We start from the raw sequence: 23,845 nt of genomic DNA, 5'->3' as shown, positions 1-23,845 counted from the left end.
TCTATCAACCAGTATTTTCCCCACTGGCTCAATAGAGTGTCAGCAAAGTCACTGATGTCAGTTTCACTCACTCATTCACTCCCTCTTTGACACTGTCAACAATGACTGAGACATGGTTTCACTAACACTCTGTAAATATACACAACTCGTACAACTATACACCTGGAAAAATATTAAGCACATTCTGTTTATATTTTCTTCATTTCCATGTGACTTTTGGAATGTTTCCGTTGATGGCATTGATTCTGATAAATCTTTTCGACACCACCACTGATGAAGTGCTAGTACATGAACAACGTATGGCGGTCCACGTGGTTGTATGTGCTTAGCCTTGCCTTGTCATAGAGCAGAGGAAGAGGTGGGAAAGCGTAGTCAAATAACTGTTTCCATGGAAACTTGTCATTAGTTGGTAGATCCAGATGAGTCTGTCACTTCATTATCAAATGATTTTTTTCAGAAAATTAGTAGTATATCCAACTTTTTACACTGTGTATCATAAATTGATAATAGTCAGTGCTACTGACTAGTTTCCAGGTGTATGTGATTCCAGGCAATATGATATGAAATGAAAATGAAACTCAAAAGAAATAAAGCAAAAATGAAAGAAAGTGATTTATGAGTGACAGGAAGTGTTATATACACATGATCATTTCAGTATGTGGACACAAAAGTTCACAACTTTTTAACAAGAGTGGAAAAACAGTTAAAGGAAACAACTACTCAGTAAGATATAGGGAAATATATGTTCCACCAATTGCTACAATACTGGAACACCTTTTGTAAAATTACCACCATGTCAAAACATCACACCAATACATAGTTTCTATGAAATGGAGTATGTGACGTGTTAACTGATTTTGATTACATATTTAAACTCTTAAGTTGAGACACATGTAATACACTGATTGTTATCCTATGTTATCCAGTGTATTAGGGGGCCATTATTTTTCACAAATACAGATGAAACATTTTCCATGATTGATTTCTTTTTATGACTGATTCAAATAATGTAGCTCCAAGTTACTTTTAACTGAGATGAAATTAAACATTGGAGCAGGTGATATCACTTCAGAAATGGTGGGTGATGTGTTGTGTGTTTTATCAGATTGAAATGCAGATACTACACACTCGGCCTTACGTGATGTGACATCTTCTTCCATTTGTTAGTGAGGATGCCTGAATTTGATATCACAGTCTATGTGGACTCATTTGACTCTTTCCCAAACAATGACCAATAACCCCCATGTGGTCTGTGCAGGTCTCCTCACACTGACACATGATAAGTAGACCTCACTTATAGTTTAGATACTATTCCTATAACTGAACTTGTTGCCTTATTATTCAAAATATAAAAAAAACATATATTTTAAGCTTGAACCTATGAATAATAAATGAAGATGTGATAATGTGTAAAGGTTTACTGCTATGAATTTACATACCATCAAACAATCATACATACAAATATTGAATGCACTGTACACGTTCATATATGCATATATAAAGTGCATTTAGTAACAACCTTATGCCAAGCTTCATATAAAGGTACACAAATAGCCACCCATTTGGTATAAAACTTGACCACAACACTCACAAGTTAAGATATCCTGGTAAGGTTCCATTGATTGTCCAGGATAACACATCTCCATTATATTAGGATAAATAACCAGGACCCATTCATCATCAGATCTGTGATGTCACAATAACAGCTCTCCTAACAGCTAAATAGTCAGCGCTTCTGCATCATCCTTAACAGTTCTATTCCAACTAAATAGTACAGGACAGGAGAGTGCGGTCCTATCCTAGATAAATGGTTGAGAACCAAACTTCTGTGATGCCCCTATCCATAACAGTGCTATCCTAGCTAAACATAGAGAACAGAACTTCTGTGACATCCCTATCCGTAACAGTGCTATCTCACGTAAAAAGAACAGAACAGAACTTCTGTGATGTCCCTATCCTTCACAGTGCTATCCTAGCTAAATAGTAGAGAACAGAACTTCTGTGATGGTCCTTATACTAGCTTTATGGTAATGAACAGAACTTCTGTGATGTCCCTATCCTTGACAATCCTATCCCAACTAAATAGTACAGATCTTCTGTGATGTCACCTTCCTAAGCAGTCCTGTTGCTTATTGGATTGAAATATTAAGCTAAACAATTTGTCTAAGCATATAGGTCCTGGGTGTCTATCATAACAGAATGGTGATGTAGTACCCAGATAACCAAGGATGAGATTGATGGGAAAATGTATTTACACTTGGCTTGTGTCAGTGTTCAGATTTGTCCTGTTTTCTTCTCCATCCTCATCAATGCTGGCCGCCATGCATCGACACCGTTGTAGGAATCGGATCCAGAGTTTGTGTACAGCGCGATGTACGACACTGTCCATGCAGATGATGACTTGTGGGTAAATTATTGTTTGTATCGTAGACAGGGCGAGCGTACATGTGGTGATGTTGATGTATGCAATGGTAGATAGATGGTTTCGTAGTACTTCAGTCAGGAATAGGGGAAGAGTGCACAGACAAAAGGTTAAGGACAGAAGACAAGAGAGTTTGGTGAAACTAAGAGTTAGGTCAGTTGTGGAATCATTGTCAAAACTGTGAAGACTTTCGTGATCACTGACATGTGATTCTTCAGACATGTGTGGAAGTTTGAACTTCAAGGTTGCCTTGTCTTTCTCGCTCCCATCTTCAACACTCTCATGCTCCGACTGGGCGTCCACCTCCTCCTTCTCTGTGCCTTCATCATCGGACACGGTAATCAGTGGCAACATTGGACGAACATCATTCTTCACATCTTCACTTTCTCCTTTTTCCTCTTTCTCATCAAATTTCAACACTGGCGTCTTCAAGGGCAGTCGACCTTTTTGAGAATTATTGCGAGACTTGGATTGCAAATCCGTGTCAGACTGAAATGGTGCTTTTCCACTGAATAGTTTTGGATTCTCCAGTTGAGCCTGTAGGGCTGATATGTCCACCGAGAACTTCCTAACATAGTTGTACTTTTTAGCTTTCTCAGCAGGATCCATGAAGTTAGTGCTGGAGTCACCAATCTGACAGATTGTGTGACGTCGTCGGCCCAGGATCTGGGTCATGTTCACACCAAGCATATTTTTATTTTTGGGTGATATGGGCATAGGTCCATCTCTGGGTGGTCCCCCTGCTGCATTGATGGCCAGGAGGGGCAGAGGAGAGGCTGCGTGGACTGATGGGGTGTCCTCCGACTCGTCTTCAGATGGGTTGCCTTCCGGATCTCGTATGAGAAGAGTTGGAACTTGATGTTTACATCCATTATTGCTGTTGCCATGGAAACCTCCTGAATGCTTTTTGTGTATTATTGCACTGAAGATTACACACAACAAGATGGCTAGAACAAGAAACGTAAAGATTCCAAGAATCACCACTTTCATGCAAAAGGAACGGCTATTGTAGACAACAAAATACTCCGACACATGGGTTTCATACTGTATGGACACGACCAGGTATGATCCAGCCAAACACAAGCCAATGAGGACAGCTGTAACACATCCAGTAATAGACCAAACTTTCTGAAACATCTTCCCCATGTGACTGCACTGTCGGAAGATATTCTCTGCAGACACAAACACAATGGCGATAGCCACAATGACAGACAACAACAGGTACATCCCATGTACAAATATCTTGAAGAACTGGCTTGGGTTCTGATATGTGTAGTGGTAGTACAGTAGATGAAGAATCTCCTGGGGAGTCCACAACAAGTCCAGGATCAGAGAGGCAAACAGCAGGACCAGGATGACAGAGTAGCTCAGTTTGTGGATGGACTTGCCTGCCAAGATGGCACAGATGACTGTTAGGCTGCCTCCTCCTCCACCAATGGCGGCTAGCAACAGTGTTGTTACTGACAACACCACAGAGTATGCCTCTAATTTGGCTTCTTGTTGAAGGGTTTCATTGAGTCCCATATCGATGGCCATTTTGTGCAATTTATACTCCGAGAATCAGGTTTTCAACTGGCATTGGCTTGTTTATCTGAAAAGCAGAAATACTGACAAAGTTTATCAAACTAAGAGAATGTCATACTGAAAATTCAAGTATGATATAAGCCAGTGTATGAAATAAAGCAAGTCCCACTGCCCAAGAGAGGTTAGATTTCTGATGGGTTGTCTGAATTTACATCTAGCCAGCCTGATAGCCTGGTAAAAAAATTGACGTTCTATACATCTGAGTAAATTCACCACATCTTGGTGTATAGTCATTAAATCCATTTTGGAATGGCAACTTTTTTAAGTTACTAGCCCTGATGTCTGGCTGGGGTTATTTCATACACTGTATTAACTAAAACATGATTCAGTATGAGAAACCTATTCCTTATAGTCACAAAATTTGCAAGGATGTTGTCCTTCCTGCTGGTCCTGATCATACAGTATGACAATGGTGAAATCTTCTCAATATACATTGTATCTTGAAGCACAAAAATGGAAATAAATTTGGCTCACCATGAGTTTGTTGAAATTCGTTTTTTAATGCCAGCTCATCTCTTAACAGGAAAGATATTTCGGGAGACTTGTGAAGAGATTCAAATATTGCTGTCACTGCATCAAGTGATAATGGCTCCAAACAATTTAGAAGACTCCAGCTATCACACTGTTTTGAAGATTAGACAAACTTGCTCGGGCAGCTAGAACTATGTTCTAACTCCTGCTTCTCAACTTTGATAAGAAATTTCCCTGACCAACTCAGTGTGGTTAACAAGAGGTATGGTGCACTATATTCAACAGGACAAATCCCAACAAGATCTTGACCTGCATGAGACAAGGGAGTGCTTTTACCATATTGTTGATTTGTTTGATATATTTTTTGTGCTGTCAAATCCTTCCAAATCTGGGAGGTAGGTTCAGAGTTAATGTTCATTTAACAATAGAGCAACGTAGCCCGCATGAGACTGGTTGGGCACAGGAGTGAATCATCGAAGTATTATGGCAAATGTCAAGGCAGATAAACAGAGACCTGAATAGGAAATCTGAACAAATAGGTTGGTAATTACATTACAGTCCTCGGGGTAATACATGGCATGATACAAGGGGCCATGAAATAGACAGACCTACTGCATGTTACTGCTTGAATGTACTTTGGATACATGGATGGACAGATGGATGGATGGTATTTTCTTGTAGGGATTATTCAATCAGAAGTTAAGGACATACAATTATTTTCTCTGAATAAATAGTTTCTTGAGCACCAACTCAACATGCAGCATGTCCAATCAGAATTTGTGATGTAGCTTCAAACTTTCTGGGGTGCATGCTTGGTAACATCACTGGAACTGTCTATTCACACCTCAGTGATGTCTCTGATTGTCTGGGAGAACCATTATGATGTCTTCTGATTGTTTAGAAAACACAATAATTAAGTCATCTTCTTGTCTGGGTGAACCATAATGATGCCATATGATTGTATGGGAGAGCCAAAATGATGTCATCTGATTGTTTAGAAAACACAATAATTAAGTCATCTTATTGTCTGGGTGAACCATAATGATGCCATATGATTGTATGGGAGAGCCAAAATGATGTCATCTGATTGTTTAGAAAACACAATAATTAAGTCATCTTCTTGTCTGGGTGAACCATAATGATGCCATATGATTGTCTGGGAGAACCATTATGATGTCTTCTGATTGTTTAGAAAACACAATAATTAAGTCATCTTCTTGTCTGGGTGAACCATAATGATGCCATATGATTGTATGGGAGAGCCAAAATGATGTCATCTGATTGTTTAGAAAACACAATAATTAAGTCATCTTCTTGTCTGGGTGAACCATAATGATGCCATATGATTGTATGGGAGAGCCAAAATGATGTCATCTGATTGTTTAGAAAACACAATAATTAAGTCATCTTCTTGTCTGGGTGAACCATAATGATGCCATATGATTGTCTGGGTGAACCATAATGATGCCATATGATTGTATGGGAGAGCCAAAATGATGTCATCTGATTGTTTAGAAAACACAATAATTAAGTCATCTTCTTGTCTGGGTGAACCATAATGATGCCATATGATTGTATGGGAGAGCCAAAATGATGTCATCTGATTGTTTAGAAAACACAATAATTAAGTCATCTTCTTGTCTGGGTGAACCATAATGATGCCATATGATTGTCTGGGAGAACCATTATGATGTCTTCTGATTGTTTAGAAAACACAATAATTAAGTCATCTTCTTGTCTGGGTGAACCATAATGATGCCATATGATTGTATGGGAGAGCCAAAATGATGTCATCTGATTGTTTAGAAAACACAATAATTAAGTCATCTTCTTGTCTGGGTGAACCATAATGATGCCATATGATTGTATGGGAGAGCCAAAATGATGTCATCTGATTGTTTAGAAAACACAATAATTAAGTCATCTTCTTGTCTGGGTGAACCATAATGATGCCATATGATTGTCTGGGAGAACCATTATGATGTCTTCTGATTGTTTAGAAAACACAATAATTAAGTCATCTTCTTGTCTGGGTGAACCATAATGATGCCATATGATTGTATGGGAGAGCCAAAATGATGTCATCTGATTGTTTAGAAAACACAATAATTAAGTCATCTTCTTGTCTGGGTGAACCATAATGATGCCATATGATTGTATGGGAGAGCCAAAATGATGTCATCTGATTGTTTAGAAAACACAATAATTAAGTCATCTTATTGTCTGGGTGAACCATAATGATGCCATATGATTGTATGGGAGAGCCAAAATGATGTCATCTGATTGTTTAGAAAACACAATAATTAAGTCATCTTATTGTCTGGGTGAACCATAATGATGCCATATGATTGTATGGGAGAGCCAAAATGATGTCATCTGATTGTTTAGAAAACACAATAATTAAGTCATCTTCTTGTCTGGGTGAACCATAATGATGCCATATGATTGTATGGGAGAGCCAAAATGATGTCATCTGATTGTTTAGAAAACACAATAATTAAGTCATCTTCTTGTCTGGGTGAACCATAATGATGCCATATGATTGTATGGGAGAGCCAAAATGATGTCATCTGATTGTTTAGAAATAATAATTAAGACATCTGATTATCTCAAAGAACCACAGTGTTGTCATCTGATTGTTTAGAAACACAAGAATGATGTTATCTAATTGAACACAAACTCAACAATGATTTTTCCAGTTGTATAGAAACACAGTAACACAATAGCCTCTGCACACAAGGATGATGTCATCCAACATGCTGACATATACACTCCTTATTTTTTTATGAACTTTTTTTTCAAAACAGTTCAATTATGTAATGCAGTGTTTTCACAAGTAATGTAATTATTTTTTTCAGTTTCTGATCATGGAACCACTAAATCCACTTTCATCAATAATGGAAGTATAATGTTTTCTCACACATCAAAAGCATTTGATGGTTTCTCAGTACTGAAATCCTTGTACACTAATACACCCCGGAAGGATCAGTTATGGCTGGTCTTGTATGGATTAAATCCTTACACTTTTGTCCCGTCCTTCCTCCACTAAGTCTTCCCACAGAGCTATCATTTAGTGCACACTTTGTGTTGAGGCTGACGATGCTGCTTAAACTCCTGCTTAGTTTTCACTCTCAAACAAAATCTCATGTCCATGCAACAGAAAACTGTTTCTCTAAAATTTTGTTTCATTGTTATGTTTTGTGAAGAATTTCAAGAGTGTTAACGGCTAAACATTAAATAGACAAAGTGTTTTCCTAATCCTCACAAACCATGACATCAGCTTTCAAATTATCAACACACTGATTTCTGTGAACAGTGTCTGTACAAACAGTTGACCTTTGAAAGGAGATACTGCCTTTGATACTGTTAACATGAGAGGTACGTTGCCATAGCAGCATAAATATTGTCTGCATCCCTACACTGATAAATCAGCTGATGATGCCAATACTCTTATAAACTTGTAGGCTGGTGTGTTTCAGTGCTGAATGATTGCCTTCATAACTTGATTTTATAGAGGTGCAGAAGCCTTCAATCAGTGGCTATATAAGCCTTGACGGCAGTGGCCCTCTGGCTCACGACAGCGGAGTTGGCTGCAAGGGGTGTCTGTGATGGGGATTGTAGTATGTCAGGCAACGTGCTCTGTGGTGTATGGCTCTAGAGGGGCTTCTTCACAAGCTCTGGTTATACTGCTGGATTCTTTTCCCTTTTTTACCCTTTCTTTAAAAGAGATAACCTAACGATGGATGACTTTCATCTGTTTTGTTAGTTGATGGAGTTGTACACACCTTTCTTTCAGTGAAACAGTTTCATGTTCTTATGGGAAAATGATTTTGTCAAGTAACCTTTTCAGCTGGACGAAAAAAATAAGAGAGGGATTTTGTGAGAAGCATTACCACATGAAAGGAATGCATATTGTACATTTCAAATGCCACCACATGCCTTGGGCTTCTTGTTTTCAGTCATACAAGGACAACTGAAAGTTTCTATCATTCAGGCATGTCTTCATCACCATACTTGCATTATTTCCTTCAAATCTTTTGTGTATCGGAATGAAATTTCTGTTTGCAGAATTCATACACATGGAGAACATCTGTATATATCAAGTATTTATCTGTAGTAAAATAGTCAATTATAACCATTTCTTATCTTGATGGAGTCTACCTTGTACATTTCTGTAGTAAATATCTGTGCTCCATGTCAGTCAATTCCATAGACTGTAAGTGTGTGCAGATACCCTCAACAGTGTGTTCCAACTGGAGAAAAAAGGTACTTGTATAAACAATTATATGACTAACGTTTCTTTCAAGTTATGCTGAAAATGTTGAAACTGATTTGTTTTGTCTTTCTGGTTCCTTTTCTACAGAATAGTGTAGTATCATAATTTATCACCAGGTGATGTAATGTTATCAAGTTTACAAAGGGTATTGTGAAGCAAGGATTGTCTTGGACAAGGACACTGGAGAGGCCTGTGGTGCCATCAAATAGAGGAAACCTTTGTAAGCTAATCATTTAATGGGTGTTGCATGGTGTGACAACATTGGCTAACTTGACAGAATCAGCTCAGGGCACAGCTGTCTACTTTACAAGCCCTCACCAAGCATTATGTATCTGTCTGTTTTATGTGAACATCAAAGCATTTCCAAGGTTGCTTGATGAACACAGAAAGAGCTATTTATGGAAATAAATGACAGCAAATAGAATTCACATGAGAATATGAAAGCTCTGTACACTAGTTGAAGTTATTTATACCATGTTTACATCTGTTTATGAAAGCTTTTTTGATAATTTTAAATGTGAATCTATAGATAGCAAAGACCTTTGAAAGATACTAGTTACGATGTTGTCTGTAGGTTTACTTTTTTAGATGAATTTATTAGATCAATGTGCCCTCAGGGTTGTATTGACTACATTGTGACATTAAGATTACATATTGAGATATACTTCATCACCAGTGAAGCTTGTCTGCAGATTGATCTACAGCCATTGTTTATGATGTCGTGATAAAGGCCACTCTGTAGTCTGAAATACACTCAAGGCCACCAGTCATTTTTCTCTCTTGTAACTTTTAAATGTCAAAGAAATATACTTCCTATCTTCTTATTGTTGAGTGCAACATTGAACTCCAATGAAGTTGATGTAGTAAAGGCCTGGTCTGTATGGATGTGGCATAATCAGCTGTGTGAAACAGTTGAGGTACTTGTATTTACAGGCTTGGAACATCTGCACTTATCTTACCTCACACATACCTCAGAGCTCTTCTATTATTTTCAGTGCACCCTATTTACAAGCGATGTTACATTTCTATGTACCCCGCTGCCAATGGCAACTCATTCAGTAATTTGTGGTGGTACTTCTTTATCGCTGATAACATTGCATCACGCATGATGCATGGAAATTATGTATGTTTGGTGATGGCAGATTGCTGGAAGGGAGATCACTCTTAGTCTGTTTTTCTTGTGTCATCTCTAATATCTACTCATGGCTATGAAAAGCACATTTTGACAAAATGTTCAAATTTAGTCCATGTGAATAATAAGAATGGGAATTATACCATGGCAACTTCTTAAGGCAATACCTGTGGGAATTACGGCAAGATGCAAGATTTGAATTGTTTGATTTGCGCAGGTTGTCTGAAGTGTACGATCCGATACCCATGCGTCAAAGTTCTAAATTAACACGTTCATTAAGATAAATACATTGTTCACTAGTCCCTGGGGGACCATGGATTAATGTACCGTTGATGTTTGTTTCTGTACCCTGCCGACCCCGAAGGACAACACAACAGTGCACAACTTATATTGTATATACTCTAAGACAGAACTCTTTTCCACTCAATATTGTCTGGTCTATAGATGTTGACGTCAATGTTCTGAAGTACTGTCGGAAATATGAAAAACTGATTTTTCACATTTATTTCTACAATTTATGCAATTGATATGCGAAAGTGCGAAATATCTGTTGAACTAAGTTCAACCTTACGACAGTTCTAATGGCACTTTTTCAGTGCCCATTTTGAAATTAGATTTATCTTTATTATAAATAGATGTTACTTTAACTTCCATGCTGAAACTATTAAGGATGTTGCTACCAATGAGAGTCACTATCGCTATGAAAAGAAACACCTGCAGTTGGGAGGGGTCGCCTCAAAAGCAAAACCAGGACGGATGTAGCAAACGATGGTAGGGGTCAGGCTCAAGGATAGACATACCAGCTAGTATGTAATGATCCCTTAGGGGAATTAAACTGTGGAAGTACATGGCATGTCATCACAATTTACAAATAACAGTCAGTCCTGTCGATCTTCTGGTGGTTATGCTAAATAAATATTTTGAGACATTTAATACTGTGCTTTTCTGTGGGTATCAGGTATCATACTCTTTTACTTATCTCAACATGAACTCGGTGTGCTTAGTGGCAGGAAGAGTTGTATACTCCCCAGGGAGCTGAGACTGATAATACAATGTGATGCTGAGACTGACGTCCAATGATTGAGGGAAACAAATACCAGTGCCTTGACCAAGCAATAGTTGCATGGATATGTGTGCTATAAAAAAAACTCTGATAATATTCTATAAAAGTAGTAAAATTTATGAAAAAAAGACATGTAAAATGTTACTCAATAGATGAGACATACTCAACACGCGTGACAAATCAAACAATAACTTTATCCACTGAATGCCCAGTTAGGCCAAAGTGAGATATTTTGACATATTCTATTTGCAGTTGTGTACATTTTAGGAACACAAAGTAACAGTCTATAAACAGGTTTTTTCTATTTCTGACAGTACTTTAGTTTCTGAATTAGCCATTCTTTTTATCTCAAGATCGCCATTGAAAATTATATGTTGCAATAGCTTTTGCTACTCAGTATATTTGGAAGATTTGAGTGAAAGTCGTTAGATGACCAAGCCTTTTCATACTAAGCCTTAATTAACCAAGTCCAGACTAGGCAAACTGGTAACAAGTCATGCATCTCTGACATGGACCATTTCGACTTCCTTTGTAGTGAGATGTGATAGAAAAACTGTAATACTGGTCATTGAGGAGTTGAACCCAACTCACTCACTCACTCACTCTCACTCACTCCCTCACACCAAGGAGCATGGGCAATGCAGGGACCGATTCTAACTAGCCCGTCATTTTATTACCTGGAATCTGCTGACTACCAGTCTTCCAGTTAATAGAAGCATGTGATTTATGGACTTTGTTGGAACATACAATGACAGAGCTCATGGCTGGCCTGCTGCCATATGAAATACAAGTACACACATTGGCCTACACTGGCTTTGTTAAGAGGATGTTGGATGACTTCTGTCATCAATCATTGGAGAACTAATTAGATCACTGTCATTGTTTCTCACCACTAACCATGTGAATTCAACAGTTGCATTAATTTCATTTGTGTCCCTGCACCACTTTCCAAAACATTGATTTTCTGTGTGTCAGAGCAAAAGGTAACAAATCTGATATTGTGCACCTCTTGCTATGACTCATTGTGTTTGATGATGTGTCAGAAATGTTAGTATTTTGTAATTAATGTATTATTACAAATTACTGATGTACAGAGAAGGATGGAATGGGTCCAAAAGGATGATTTACTGATTTTCACAAAGATGGATCATGATCAGGTTTGTTGTTTGGGTTTATATTTGAAGGCGGTGACAATCATTTTGGAGACCAAACAAATTTATTGCAGTCAGTTTAGTTCGATGACAATCCTGCTATTAGTCTGATTTTCTCTTGAAGTCAGAATATCTTCCAACCAGATCTTTCAGCTGAAACATTTCAAGATTATCAGTCAGTAGCAAACTTAGTTTTCCTGTAGGTGTACTGACAAAGAAATCCTTTCGCATCCCAACTCTCCCTAATTGTGTCATCATGTCCCTCATCCGTATGTCCAACTTAACCAGCATCGTGATTTAGCAGAATGGAAACATTTCAGGGCCAGGAAATATTAATTTTGTATCAATTTTCAGACATCTGTATGGACAAAGTATTAACATTCAAATTGTATGATTACATTGGCACTGTGATATCCGGGGCCCTAATCCCCAGCACAGCAGTATGAACAGAAGGGATCCTCATTGAAATCTCCTTAATAAATGAAAATGCGGAAATCAATGATGTGATGAATTGGACATGTATCTGCAGCATCTAAATGCTTTCAAAAGATATTTATTTTATTTGCGTGATAACATGATCATCTGTCATTGTAAAAGACAGGATTTTCAGCTTTGCCTGACTTAATCATTACCCCATGTTTGTTGGTGACAAGGTGCATAAATCAAACTTTTTGTCCCGATTCAAATGTATGGGATTAACCGATACGTTAACATGATCTGTATCTCCATGTGTAGAGAGCTGTTACAGCCTCTTTCTTGTCATAAGGAGACTATATGCCTGGGTGTTGTGGTAGTCTGGTGGTTAAAGTGTTCATTCATCAAGAGTGAAGAGTTTGAACCCCTTTATGTGTGTAAGGGCTGACACCCATTTCTGTAGTTCCTTGTGGTTATATTGCTGAAACATTGTGAAAAGTGGTGTATAACTAGACTCACTCACTCAAACTGAATGGTGATAAGTCACAATAACTGTGGTTCCTTTCTGATTGTTGTCTATGTAATCATTTATAGCATATGTTGCTAACAAGTATTTTTGTGAGATTTCTTTCAGTGATTGTTAATTAAAACGCAATGAGAACAATTTTTTCTACAGAAGCCTGATCTTTGGTGAATTTACTCATGTTTAGTTACATTGTGTTAAAAAACTGCTGAAGGACATTTATTGTACTTGGTGCATAGTTTACAACTTTAGGTTAGAGGACAAAGTACCTAGCTGATTCCTGAACATGAATAATTTTGCAAAGTTGGGAAAAGAATATTCATAAACATTATTTGATATCGTTAAGTTATACATACAAGAGTTTGGTACAAATTAAGGAATCTGTTACTTCAGGTGGTGAATAAAGCCCATATGAATTGATTTTGTTGTCCTAATGATGCTATGCATATTTGTTGTCAAAAACATTTAGCTTGGATAATGCTGGCTATTGAGGACTGACAATAAATATCTGACCTGTTATGGGGAGTCCAGATAAAGCTCAGCTCATCTAGGGCTGCCGTGGGCTGTACAGAAGGGCATGGAGAGGGGGCAGTATTGATGTTCACAACATGCACTGCTGAGGAGCACTCATGCATGATTTATAATTCACTTCCTGCCACTGATAATTTTGTTGTCACATAAAACAGCTAACTGCCAATGTATCGTGATACTGTAGGGCTACTGACTCTTGGTTCGGTCTACACAGGGTTCGACTAAGGATAGTCATTATTTGTGTTTGTCATAGCCACAAGCATCTATTTTGCTAAATTATGTGCTTTTTAGTTCTTTTTTCAGTTTCACCTTCTGCTGTAATTTGAATAAATGGCAAAGAGTTAACATGTGTAAATCTTTGAAAATAAATATTCCTAATTGTATCATTAATCAAGATATGGATAAATGATTTTCAGGGGGAAAACGTGTAACTGCCTATCATATTTTAGTGCAGTGAAACTTTCTGCATGTCTGTACATATTTTTATAAGCAAAGTTCTACTGATAGTTAGAGCCAGGTGCCCCAAAGTGTGAAATGTGAACTCTTTCACTCGCTCGCTCGCTCACTCACTCACTCACTCAGCTGTCTACCAGCTCACCTCTCTTACCTCGCTCGCAAATGCAAATTGATGGTAGGGAGGTAAATGAATCTGTTTTGTCATCTGTTTTGTCATCTAGCGATGGCTGCAAGAAGATTTGCAATACCAAGGGAACATAAACAAACATCAAGCTAATCTACAACAGGGATAGGTCACTTTCTTGCTCTCTTCACCATTTGTACTAACTAGCATGTGCCTTGTCATGCTTCCGCGCAGAGAGTGACTTGGCTCCTTCCTGCCGCATTTATCAGTGCTTGAGACAGTTTATTGTATCAGTCAGAATTTTACAATGAATGAATGAATGAATGAATGAATGAATGAATTTTAGCAAAAATTAAGAGCAAGAATTACATGTTAATGGATACAAAAAATACAGAAAAAACAAAAAAAAAAGAAATACATATGTGAATGAATGAGAGAATACATAAAACACCACAGCCATCCCTCCCAAAACATGTTAAAGAATGCAAAACTATCGCTAGAACCAGGGAGACTCTGACAGGTTGTAGATTGTCCCTGCGAGAGCATGTTTTTTTTAGACACTTTCAGACATATTTTACATAAGTAATTAATTTAGATATCTATTGCATGCGGGGAATGGTATGGACATTAACAGAATGTTAAAGGTCACATACAACGCAAAACACAACTTTGCAGATTCTGATCCCTTTCGGTATGCACTTACCGAAACAAATAATCAAAAATGCCAATTTAACCTGTAAAGTTGAAAAAAAAAACCTGATGAAAAGTGATTCACTAAATCTCCCCAAGTGCTGGGGGAAAAAAGTGGTTTCAACAGCTGTGCTGCGCTGCGCCTAACATAAACGCATGCGCAGTGAATAGGTTCGCGGAACTTGAAACAGTATGCATGCCCGGAGTATCAGGTCGTGAGCTGTAGTCTAACCTTGGTTGTGTACACAAGCAAGTAAATAATCTACTTGTTACATAAGAAAACTTGTTGATTGTGTTCTCTGTCACAGAGGAAATTCAATGTCTGGTTTACTGACACCTAAACATCTGCCTGCCTGTCTGCTAAAGGCAATATGCAATACACAGCTTCAATCATTGATCACATGCAGTTTGAACTTAACACCTATCAGGCTATACACCATAAATGAAATAAATTGATTTATGACTTGTGCAGCCGAGTCCTGTTTCTGCCACATTACGTAATTAGGCAGGTGTGATACTTGTACACATGACATGTTTTTATGTCTGTGGGTTGCAAACAAACTATATCCATTTTTCTCGGACGACTGGATTTGACGGAAACTGGTTCAAACTCTTGTCAGTTTCAAGTCCTACTTTGTACTTGGACGAATGTTTGCAGCCATGCAGTAGTTCACCATCTCTACTTAGATGATTTCTGATTGGATGAATGCTATCTCTATATACAGTATGGTTTAAAATTATTGAGAATAGCTAAAGCATTTCATATTATTAAACGAGAACAAATCAGATAAAATTGAATGTATTGTGAAAGTGAACTGACCTTTTCATGTTGTGTAGGTAACAATTTAATATTTTATCAAGTCTCCTTGAGCTTCACGGCACAGTCTAAGACGGGTAGGCATACTTCCTATCAGAGAGGTTAGTGTCTCGTGAGTTATGCTGTCCCAGTATCGGACCACTTCTCTCTTCATGTCTTCAATTTTTGTCAACCCCTTTTGATTCACACATTCCTTCATCATCCCCCAAATGTTCTCAATGGGATTTAAGTCAGGACTATATGCAGGAAATGGTAATGCAGTCACATTTTTCTCCTGAAATCACTGCTTGGCATGTTTTGCGGTGTGTTTAGGATCATTATCTTGCTGCAAAATCCAGTCATTTCCATAAAACACATGTGCACTTGGAAGGAGAAAATTGTCTAATATGTTAGTGTAGCGTTGACTTGTCAGATTTCCCTCAAACACACACAGCGGGGTCATTCCTAATAAGGATATCCCTCCCCATACATGAAACTTTGGGCTGTATTTAGGTTGTTGATACAACGGTGCTGACGCAGACTTTGTCCATATTTTCACATTATTGGGATATACCCATATTGAGCTTTCATCAGTAAAAATCACATTTTCCCAGTCAAAGTTTTCATGTGCCAAACACCACTCAACACGCCTGTCTTTATGTTCTTGTTTCATGAGAGGAGAAGGAATTCCAGTCTTTTTCTCCCATCCAAGATCAATCAAATTTCTTCTAACTGTAGATTTTGATACAACTGTTGATCCCCTTTCTATCATTTCATACCTGATGTTGGAGATGCTTGCCCTTTGCTTTTTAGACGCTAAAATTCCCAGCCGGACACGATCTGAGAAGTCCAATTTTCTGGGTCTCCCTGCTCCTTTCTGGTGCCCAAAATCCTTTCCCTCTTTACAATTCTTCCTAATCCTACACACAGTAGAAAGAGGAGTTCCTGTTCTCTCTGCCAATGTATTTACATCATCAATTCCTTGATTACACAACTCAAAAATCAACCTTCTTTTATCTTCAGCAGACATTGTTGACAGTGCTGAGGAAAATGACGTCTGCTACAAATTCAGGGGAGGTAACTCTAATTGTACTATACTCAGTAGGCCAAGATGAGTTACCTCCCTTATACCATTACTTAGTTTTAAGTATCAGTGAATCAGTTGAGGTGTTAGGATAACTCAAAGTAAGAAGAAAAATTCTCAATAATTATGAACCAGACTATACATTCTTTATGGATAACAACTTATTCTAGTGTATATGATTTGTTTGACAATGGTATATGAATCCATGCTGAAACAACGCATCAAGTACAACAAAAGAAGTTGTTATCCATAAAGAATCTTACTTTCTTGTGACTCGCCATACTTCTATGGCTCATCAAACGGATCATCTTTCTGTACACACAATGAGCCCTCAGCATATGAGCAAATGAACCAGCCAATTGGAAGCTGCAGTTACACTTGAGTGCACACCCACCCACTATGACTGGGTTCGCTCGTTCACACACCTCGAATACACCCTTACATTTCTTTATTTAATTATGAAACTAGTACTTGCAAACACCTTTCACCTGATGGTGTATTCCCTCATAAAGAAAAGAGGTGTATGTGAAAGAAGTTTTTATCACAATAACTAGAAACACTCAAACAATGCACTGAAATATTTCAGTGGTGGATCAGATCGGATCGGCGACGTGTCATGCTTTTCATGCACATCAAGTACACCCTAACATTATTTTTAAACTATGAAACTATCACTGTCACTTCCAAATACCTTTCATGTGATGGTATATTTGCCTCCTAAAAATTGTAGGTGTATGTGAAAGAAATTTTTAGCGCAATACATAGAAACACCCAAACAATGCATTGTAGCATTTCAGTGGTGGATCACGTCAGATCAGCGATATGTATTTTTCACACACCTCAAATACACCCTAACAATTTTTATTATCCCCCGTCGCGTGTTTAGTGCAAAACATATAGCGTTAGCTTCTGTGTGTCCATACGTACGAATTGGAGTGTTTTTAAGAACCATTCATTAGATTCTTTTCATATCTGGTAGCTAGGTTCATCATAGTGAAAGGCAGGTCTCAGTCAGGTTTGGTGACCTTTACCATCATTTCAAGGTCACTATGGGACTTTAACCTTTTACCCATTTCAGTGAGGTATCAAGAACCATTCCAATAATTTTCCTCATATTCAACACCAAGCTTATTCTAGGGAAGGTGCAGGACCCAGTCGATTTTGGTGACCTTCACATAATTTTCAAGGTCATGGCAAAACCTTGAAGATTTCAGCATGTTAAGCTGCATGTTAAGCTTGTCAGCGAGATGCCTCAAGAAGCATTCTCTGGATTTTCTTCACATTCAACATCAAGCTTCATCTAGGGAAGGGCCTAGTAGATTTTGTTGACCTTAACTTAATGTTCAAGGTCTTGGAGACACTTTGACAATTTCAGCATGTTCAGCAGCATGTTAAGATTGTCCACACGATATCTCAAGAACTGGTCCCTGGATTTTCTTACTCATCACCAAACTTCATCTTGGGAAGACGCTTTTAACTTTGTCTTAAACTGCTACCTTTATTTTCAATTTAATTTGAGGCGGGGGTTGATGTCACCTTCGTGACAATGCTTGTTTAAAGTTATAAAACTATCACCATTACTTGCAAATGTGTTTCAACTAAAGGTGTATTTCCCTTCTGAAAATTAAGCGAATATGTGAAAGAAGGTTTTAGCGATGGAATTTAGTCGTTCTTTGTTGTGTACTGAGAATTGAAGCCAGTGGGCTATAACATGCCGATTTGAAACTGTACCAGTACTGACACTAATAACAATTATTTGACATAAAATGAAGTGACAGAATAGGTAACTTATCTTCTACATATAGGTTTTCAGTTATCACAACACTCAATGAATGCAATCAGTTATTGAAAATACATGGGGCTCAATCTTAAATTCTAAGCTGCCGCCACTTTGGCTTCACTGGTCATGAGACGACCCGTGGAATATGCTAGTGGGCTTTTCAAGAAGTGACCATTCCCCCTGTTAGAGTTTCCTTGTAAACATCAAGGTTACATCAACTGATACCATTGTGACCATTGAACAACTTATTATGTCCCTTAAAGCCAGAAACTCCTAGGTTGGAATCCCAGATTGACTTGTCAGTTTTACAGTCCTACTCATGGGTTTCACTGACTAGGTGATGTTTGAATGTGTTCATGTTCTTTGTACCTCAAAACTGTACTAGCTCTGAGGGTGTGGGTTTGAATCCCGGATGGGACTCAACCAAACAAGAACTAGAGTACTAGAATTTGTACTTTCCTGAGAAAGTGAAATCCCAAATATGACATATGTTGTGTACTAGCTCAATACGTTGTGATGGATGAAAATCATTTTTTCTTGAGATTATATTTTACTGGGACCACTGACATTACCTGTTAACATCAATTCATAGATTTCTGTTAAAGGTCACATGCAACCAAAAAATCAAGCATAATTAAAACACATTTTTCACTTATTCATGACATATAATATACATTGCTGCTTTTAGAAAAACAAATAAACAAAATTATAAGCGTACAATCGCGATTCAAAAGTGCAATATTTTGTACTTGGGCTTACTTCCCCCGAAACGAAGCCCTCGGGAGACCGAACCCAGTCATAGCGGGTGGATATGCACTCAAGTGTAACGACGGCTTCCGATTGGCTGTTCCATTTGCTGATATGCTGAGGGTTCATTGTGTGTACAGAAAGATGATCTGTTTGATGGGCATGTTAGAAGTATAGCCAGTCACCAGAAAGTAAGATTCTTTATGGATAACAACTTCTTTTTGTGTACTTGATGCGTCGTTTCAGTATGGATTCATATACTGTTGTCAAACAAAATCATATACACTAAAAGAAGTCGTTATCCATGAAGAATGTATATAGAGATGTTGGGTTTGGAAAATACATGTTCTCTGAATTTTCGTTCGATCCAATCAAAAATTATCTCAGCAGAGATGGTGAACTGGAAACTGTCGTTCGTCCAAGTACAAAGCAGGACTTGAAGCTGACATGAGTTTGCACCAGTTTCCGTCAGATCCAGTCATCCGAAAAAAATGAATGTAGTTTCTTTGCAACCCACAGACATAAAAACATGTCATGTGTATCACACGTACCTAGTTACATAATGTGGCTGACGCGGGACTCGGGTGCACGAGTCATAAATCATCTTATTTTCTTTATGTCGTATAGTCTGATAGGTGTTAAGTTCAAATTGCACGTGGCCAATGATTGAAGCTGTGTATTGCATGTTGTCTTAGCAGACGGGCAGGCAGACATATAGGCGTGAATAATCCAGACACTGAGCTTTCTCTGTGACAGAGACTGCTTACCACAATCAACAAGATTTTTTACGTAACGAGTACATTATTTACTTGTTTGTGTACACAACCAACATTAGACTACTGCTCACAACCTCAGACGCTGGGCATGCATACTGTTTCAGCTCCGCGAACCTATTCACTGCACATGCGTAATGGACGCAGCGCAGCACAGCTATTGAAACCAGTTTTCCCCCTAGCGCTGGGGGGAATTTAGTGAAACGTTTGAACTCCGATTTCGCGGGCTTTTTTTTCATCGCGATTTTTTCAACTTTATAGGTTGAATTGGCATTTTTTATGATTTGTTTCGGTAAGTGCATACCGAAAGGTACCAGAATCTGCAAAGTTGTGTTTTACGTTGCATGTGACCTTTAAGGAAGAAAAGCCTGGATTCGAGTTGAAGAATGGCTCTCCCTGGAAAAACTGCATGGCTGTTTTATCCTGATTCTCATATTGACTTGAACAAAATGGCTGGCACATAGAGATTAGAAATCTATTGCTGTTACGATGTGATTACCAGTATCTCATTCAGTGGTCCTTAAAGGTGCTTTGTTGCTATTTGCCCAGCTCGACTCTGCTGAGCTTCAAGGCAGTAAATATGTCTGCTTAGACTTGCTTCAAGCATTTTTTCCATGAAAGTCAGAGTGCCTGTACAGCTGATGGTTAATATATTCATGTTATTGTTTCTTGTAATTGTGTCAGTGGGACCTGAAGACTACCTTTATATAGAATGGCATGTTTAAAACAACTTTTAAGGTGGAGCATGTTGTTTATTGATGTCTTCAATATTCAGTATCTACGTGTGGTATCGCTGATAAATTGATCAGGTGAGGATGTTATCCACCAGGGAGGTGATAGGGTTGACAAAATGATCAGCTGAAAATGTTATCCAAAGGGAGATGATATGATTGATAAACATTTCATTTCAAGATGTTATTCACCAGGGAGGTGATATGGTTGATAAACATTTAATTTCAAGATGTTATCCACCAGGGAGGCGATATGGTTGATAAACGTTTCATTTCAAGATGTTATCGACCAGGGAGGCGATATGGTTGCTATACATTTAATTTCAAGATGTTATCCACCAGGGAGGCAATATGGTTGCTAAACATTTCATTTCAAGATGTTATCCAATATGGAGGTGATATGATTGAGAAACTGACACTATGAGGATATTATATACCAGGGAGGTGAAATGTTGGATATAAATGTTAGACAATTTTATTCACTGAAAGGTGATAAGATATATAAAACTATCAGTTGAAGATGTTATCCACCAGGGAGATGATGTGGAGGATGGAATTTTATGTTGAATCTGTTATCCACCAAAGGAGTGATATGGTGAATGAACTGGTCAGCTGGAGCTGTTAGCCACAAAACAGTTGATATGATTGGTACAGTGTTTAGGTGAGGGTGTTATCCTTCAGTGACCATTCTAAAGTGTTCAGGTAGGTGTGTGATGTGTTTTAGAAAGTGTAGATAGTGATGTTCCTTATTTGTAATTTTAGGGGACAGGAAAATGAAGTTAGGTGGGGTGGGATGAAAATCTAATAATTTATCATGTGATGTTGACTGAAAAATGTTTCTAAGAATTTACAGGTTAGATGGTAAAATGTTAGCGACTGTTTGAAGTCTGTCAGCATCAATCAATGGAATCTTGGTTCTGGGGGCTGGATTGTAATATGGTAACAGATTGTGCCATCATCACTGTCCTCTACTTGACCACTCAGTGCACAGTATAATTTGTTTCATTTGACTGGCCGTAACCATAACGAGCAGAAACAGGAATGATACAATCTTATTTTACAGCTTAACACATAAAGCATGTTCCTTTGAAAGAAATCTGTATAAATGTAAACGTTTTGTTCATCTGCAGCAGCTTGCAGAATGATGCATCACCAACATACAAATGGTAATACAATGGGCATCTGTTCTTCCTGTTTTTGTGGCAAATGATTCTATTGAATTGTCAGCTTATCAGTGTTATGTTCCCAGTAGTGCAGTAGTCTGCATCACTTTTTTAGCCTATTTTGACATTTTCAGTAAGGAAACATAAATTTATCTAATCTGAGACAATGCCTATTTTCAGGCTGAAGCAAATACCTTGTGATTGTTGATTTTTAATTATATTTGTAATGTTTTAACATTCCAAATGTTTTTGTTACTCATCTGTAACTGTATCAAATGAATGGATGGAACCATCACTGTTATGATGACATATTCTTTAAAAATCTCTGAATTTCCAAATAATAATAAATGTTCAACAATCAATAGAAGAAACTTGCTGCAGTGTCAGGAAGTGAATTAGTGACTTACTTAAACACAGTGGTATCCCATTCCATGGAAGCCCCAAGTTGCGAGCGTCCTGCCTTGCTAACTGTCTCCCATGTCTGCGACGACTGGAGCCTGAGACTCGTTAGACCAGTCAGCGTTGTCACTGGCACTGCGCTGTCACAGTACGTGTATCTATACAAATCTGTCGTCAATTCAACTGGTGGGAAAACCTATACAGCTGTCACTCGCTATGCATTTGTCGATCCTGCATTCAACCAAGATTGTTTTCCCAATGTTTCAATATTTCCCCACGGAACTGTTTTGTCCGTAGCTGTCAATATCGAAAGCAGGTGGCCCTCACTGGTGGGGTCTCACCCTAGACTGTGATCGACAAAGCCAGTAATTCCAAGCTTTGGCTCACTAATGTTAATTGACATGCTGACCAAAGAAATGTACGATCACGCACACCCATACTTTTCTAACCATGCTTGTTCATGTGCAGAGTCCAGATGTCCAAACTGAAAAAGAACAAACATGTTTTGTAGTTTACTGCTAATGATTTTGTGTGTTCTCTCTCCATCTTAATAAAAAATCAATTTCTACACTCTTTTGAAAACCTGCGTGACTCTTTAAAAAAAATCCCAAAACATGACAGGAACCTTTTTAATGACGTTTCAGCTGAAAAAATGGAAATAAAGTAGAAATCTTGAGTTGTTATTTTTGGGGGAGATTGTACTTGAAACCTGATACAGGATGTTTGTTAACATGAAGTGACTATGGTATAGGGTGAGACTTATGTTGAGGCCATGTTTACCAAAACAATGGAGAAAGAGTATTGTGAATGAAATACTTGTGGAAGTCGCGGTGGCTGAGCGGGTTAGACGGCTGACTTTGTGTGCTGGCGATTAGGTGCCTGACTCTGAGGGTGCGGGTTCGAATCCCGGATGGGACTCAACCAAAAGAAGTACTAGAATTTGTACTTTACTGAGAAAGTGAAATCCCAAATATGACATATGTTGCGAAATACTTGTACCAGTAAAATAACAGAGCTGCTGCACTTGTGTTATTGTGATTCTTCTGAATATTCATGCTCTCGCTGATGTGTCAATAAACTTGCTTATGAACCCACAGGGGGTTGTCATGGTTCAAAATATCAATCACTGCATTGTCTGGTCCAGGCATGATTATTTGGTTCACTCCCATAAGACAGACCTCTCATAAGACAGACTCAATGAGCACACTAATGAGCTAACCCATGCTGTCCACCCCATTTAGTTAATGAACTGGTCTAGAGTCACTACAGACTATAGTAACACACACTTCTATCTCCTGGGCCATTCTCATTTTACTGACCCATCACTATCAGAATCAATTCAGTTCAATTCTTTTGGTTACCTGGTGATGAACAAGAAAATTTACCCTCTTAGTACAGACAGGGACGTTGATTTGGTACATATGTGAGCGTAAGGAGAACATGCAAACATAGTTTGCAATAAATTTAATCGTAACTTTGAGGCCTTGAATATGAATTTACCCAGATAAGAGAGCTGCTTAACATTTTAGGTACTC

At 38.1% G+C, this 23,845-nt stretch overlaps 2 protein-coding genes across 2 annotated transcripts in view; one reads left to right on the top strand and one right to left on the bottom strand.

The window, feature by feature from the left end:
* Window positions 1-23,845, top strand: part of LOC137274648 (arginine--tRNA ligase, cytoplasmic-like) — a 136,379-nt gene that overhangs the window by 58,102 nt on the left and 54,432 nt on the right. The window lies entirely within an intron of this gene.
* LOC137273052 (uncharacterized) lies at window positions 1,404-22,449 on the bottom strand. The gene is made up of 2 exons (XM_067805492.1): window positions 22,319-22,449; window positions 1,404-4,013 (listed from the first exon to the last, which is right to left on the bottom strand). The coding sequence occupies exon 2, from the start codon at window positions 3,956-3,958 to the stop codon at window positions 2,252-2,254; it is 1,707 nt and encodes a 568-aa protein (XP_067661593.1). The 5' UTR covers window positions 3,959-4,013; window positions 22,319-22,449; the 3' UTR covers window positions 1,404-2,251.

The sequence above is a fragment of the Haliotis asinina genome, chromosome 2 (assembly GCF_037392515.1).
Source record: "Haliotis asinina isolate JCU_RB_2024 chromosome 2, JCU_Hal_asi_v2, whole genome shotgun sequence".
Lineage (NCBI taxonomy): Eukaryota > Metazoa > Mollusca > Gastropoda > Lepetellida > Haliotidae > Haliotis > Haliotis asinina.
Note: the sequence above shows the minus strand (reverse complement) of the source record. Positions and strands in the feature narration are given on the sequence as shown.

Bases quoted from the DNA above. Each gene is read 5' to 3' on its own strand.
- LOC137273052 (XM_067805492.1), bottom strand. From the start codon at position 3,958: ATGGCCATCGATATGGGACTCAATGAAACCCTTCAACAAGAAGCCAAA.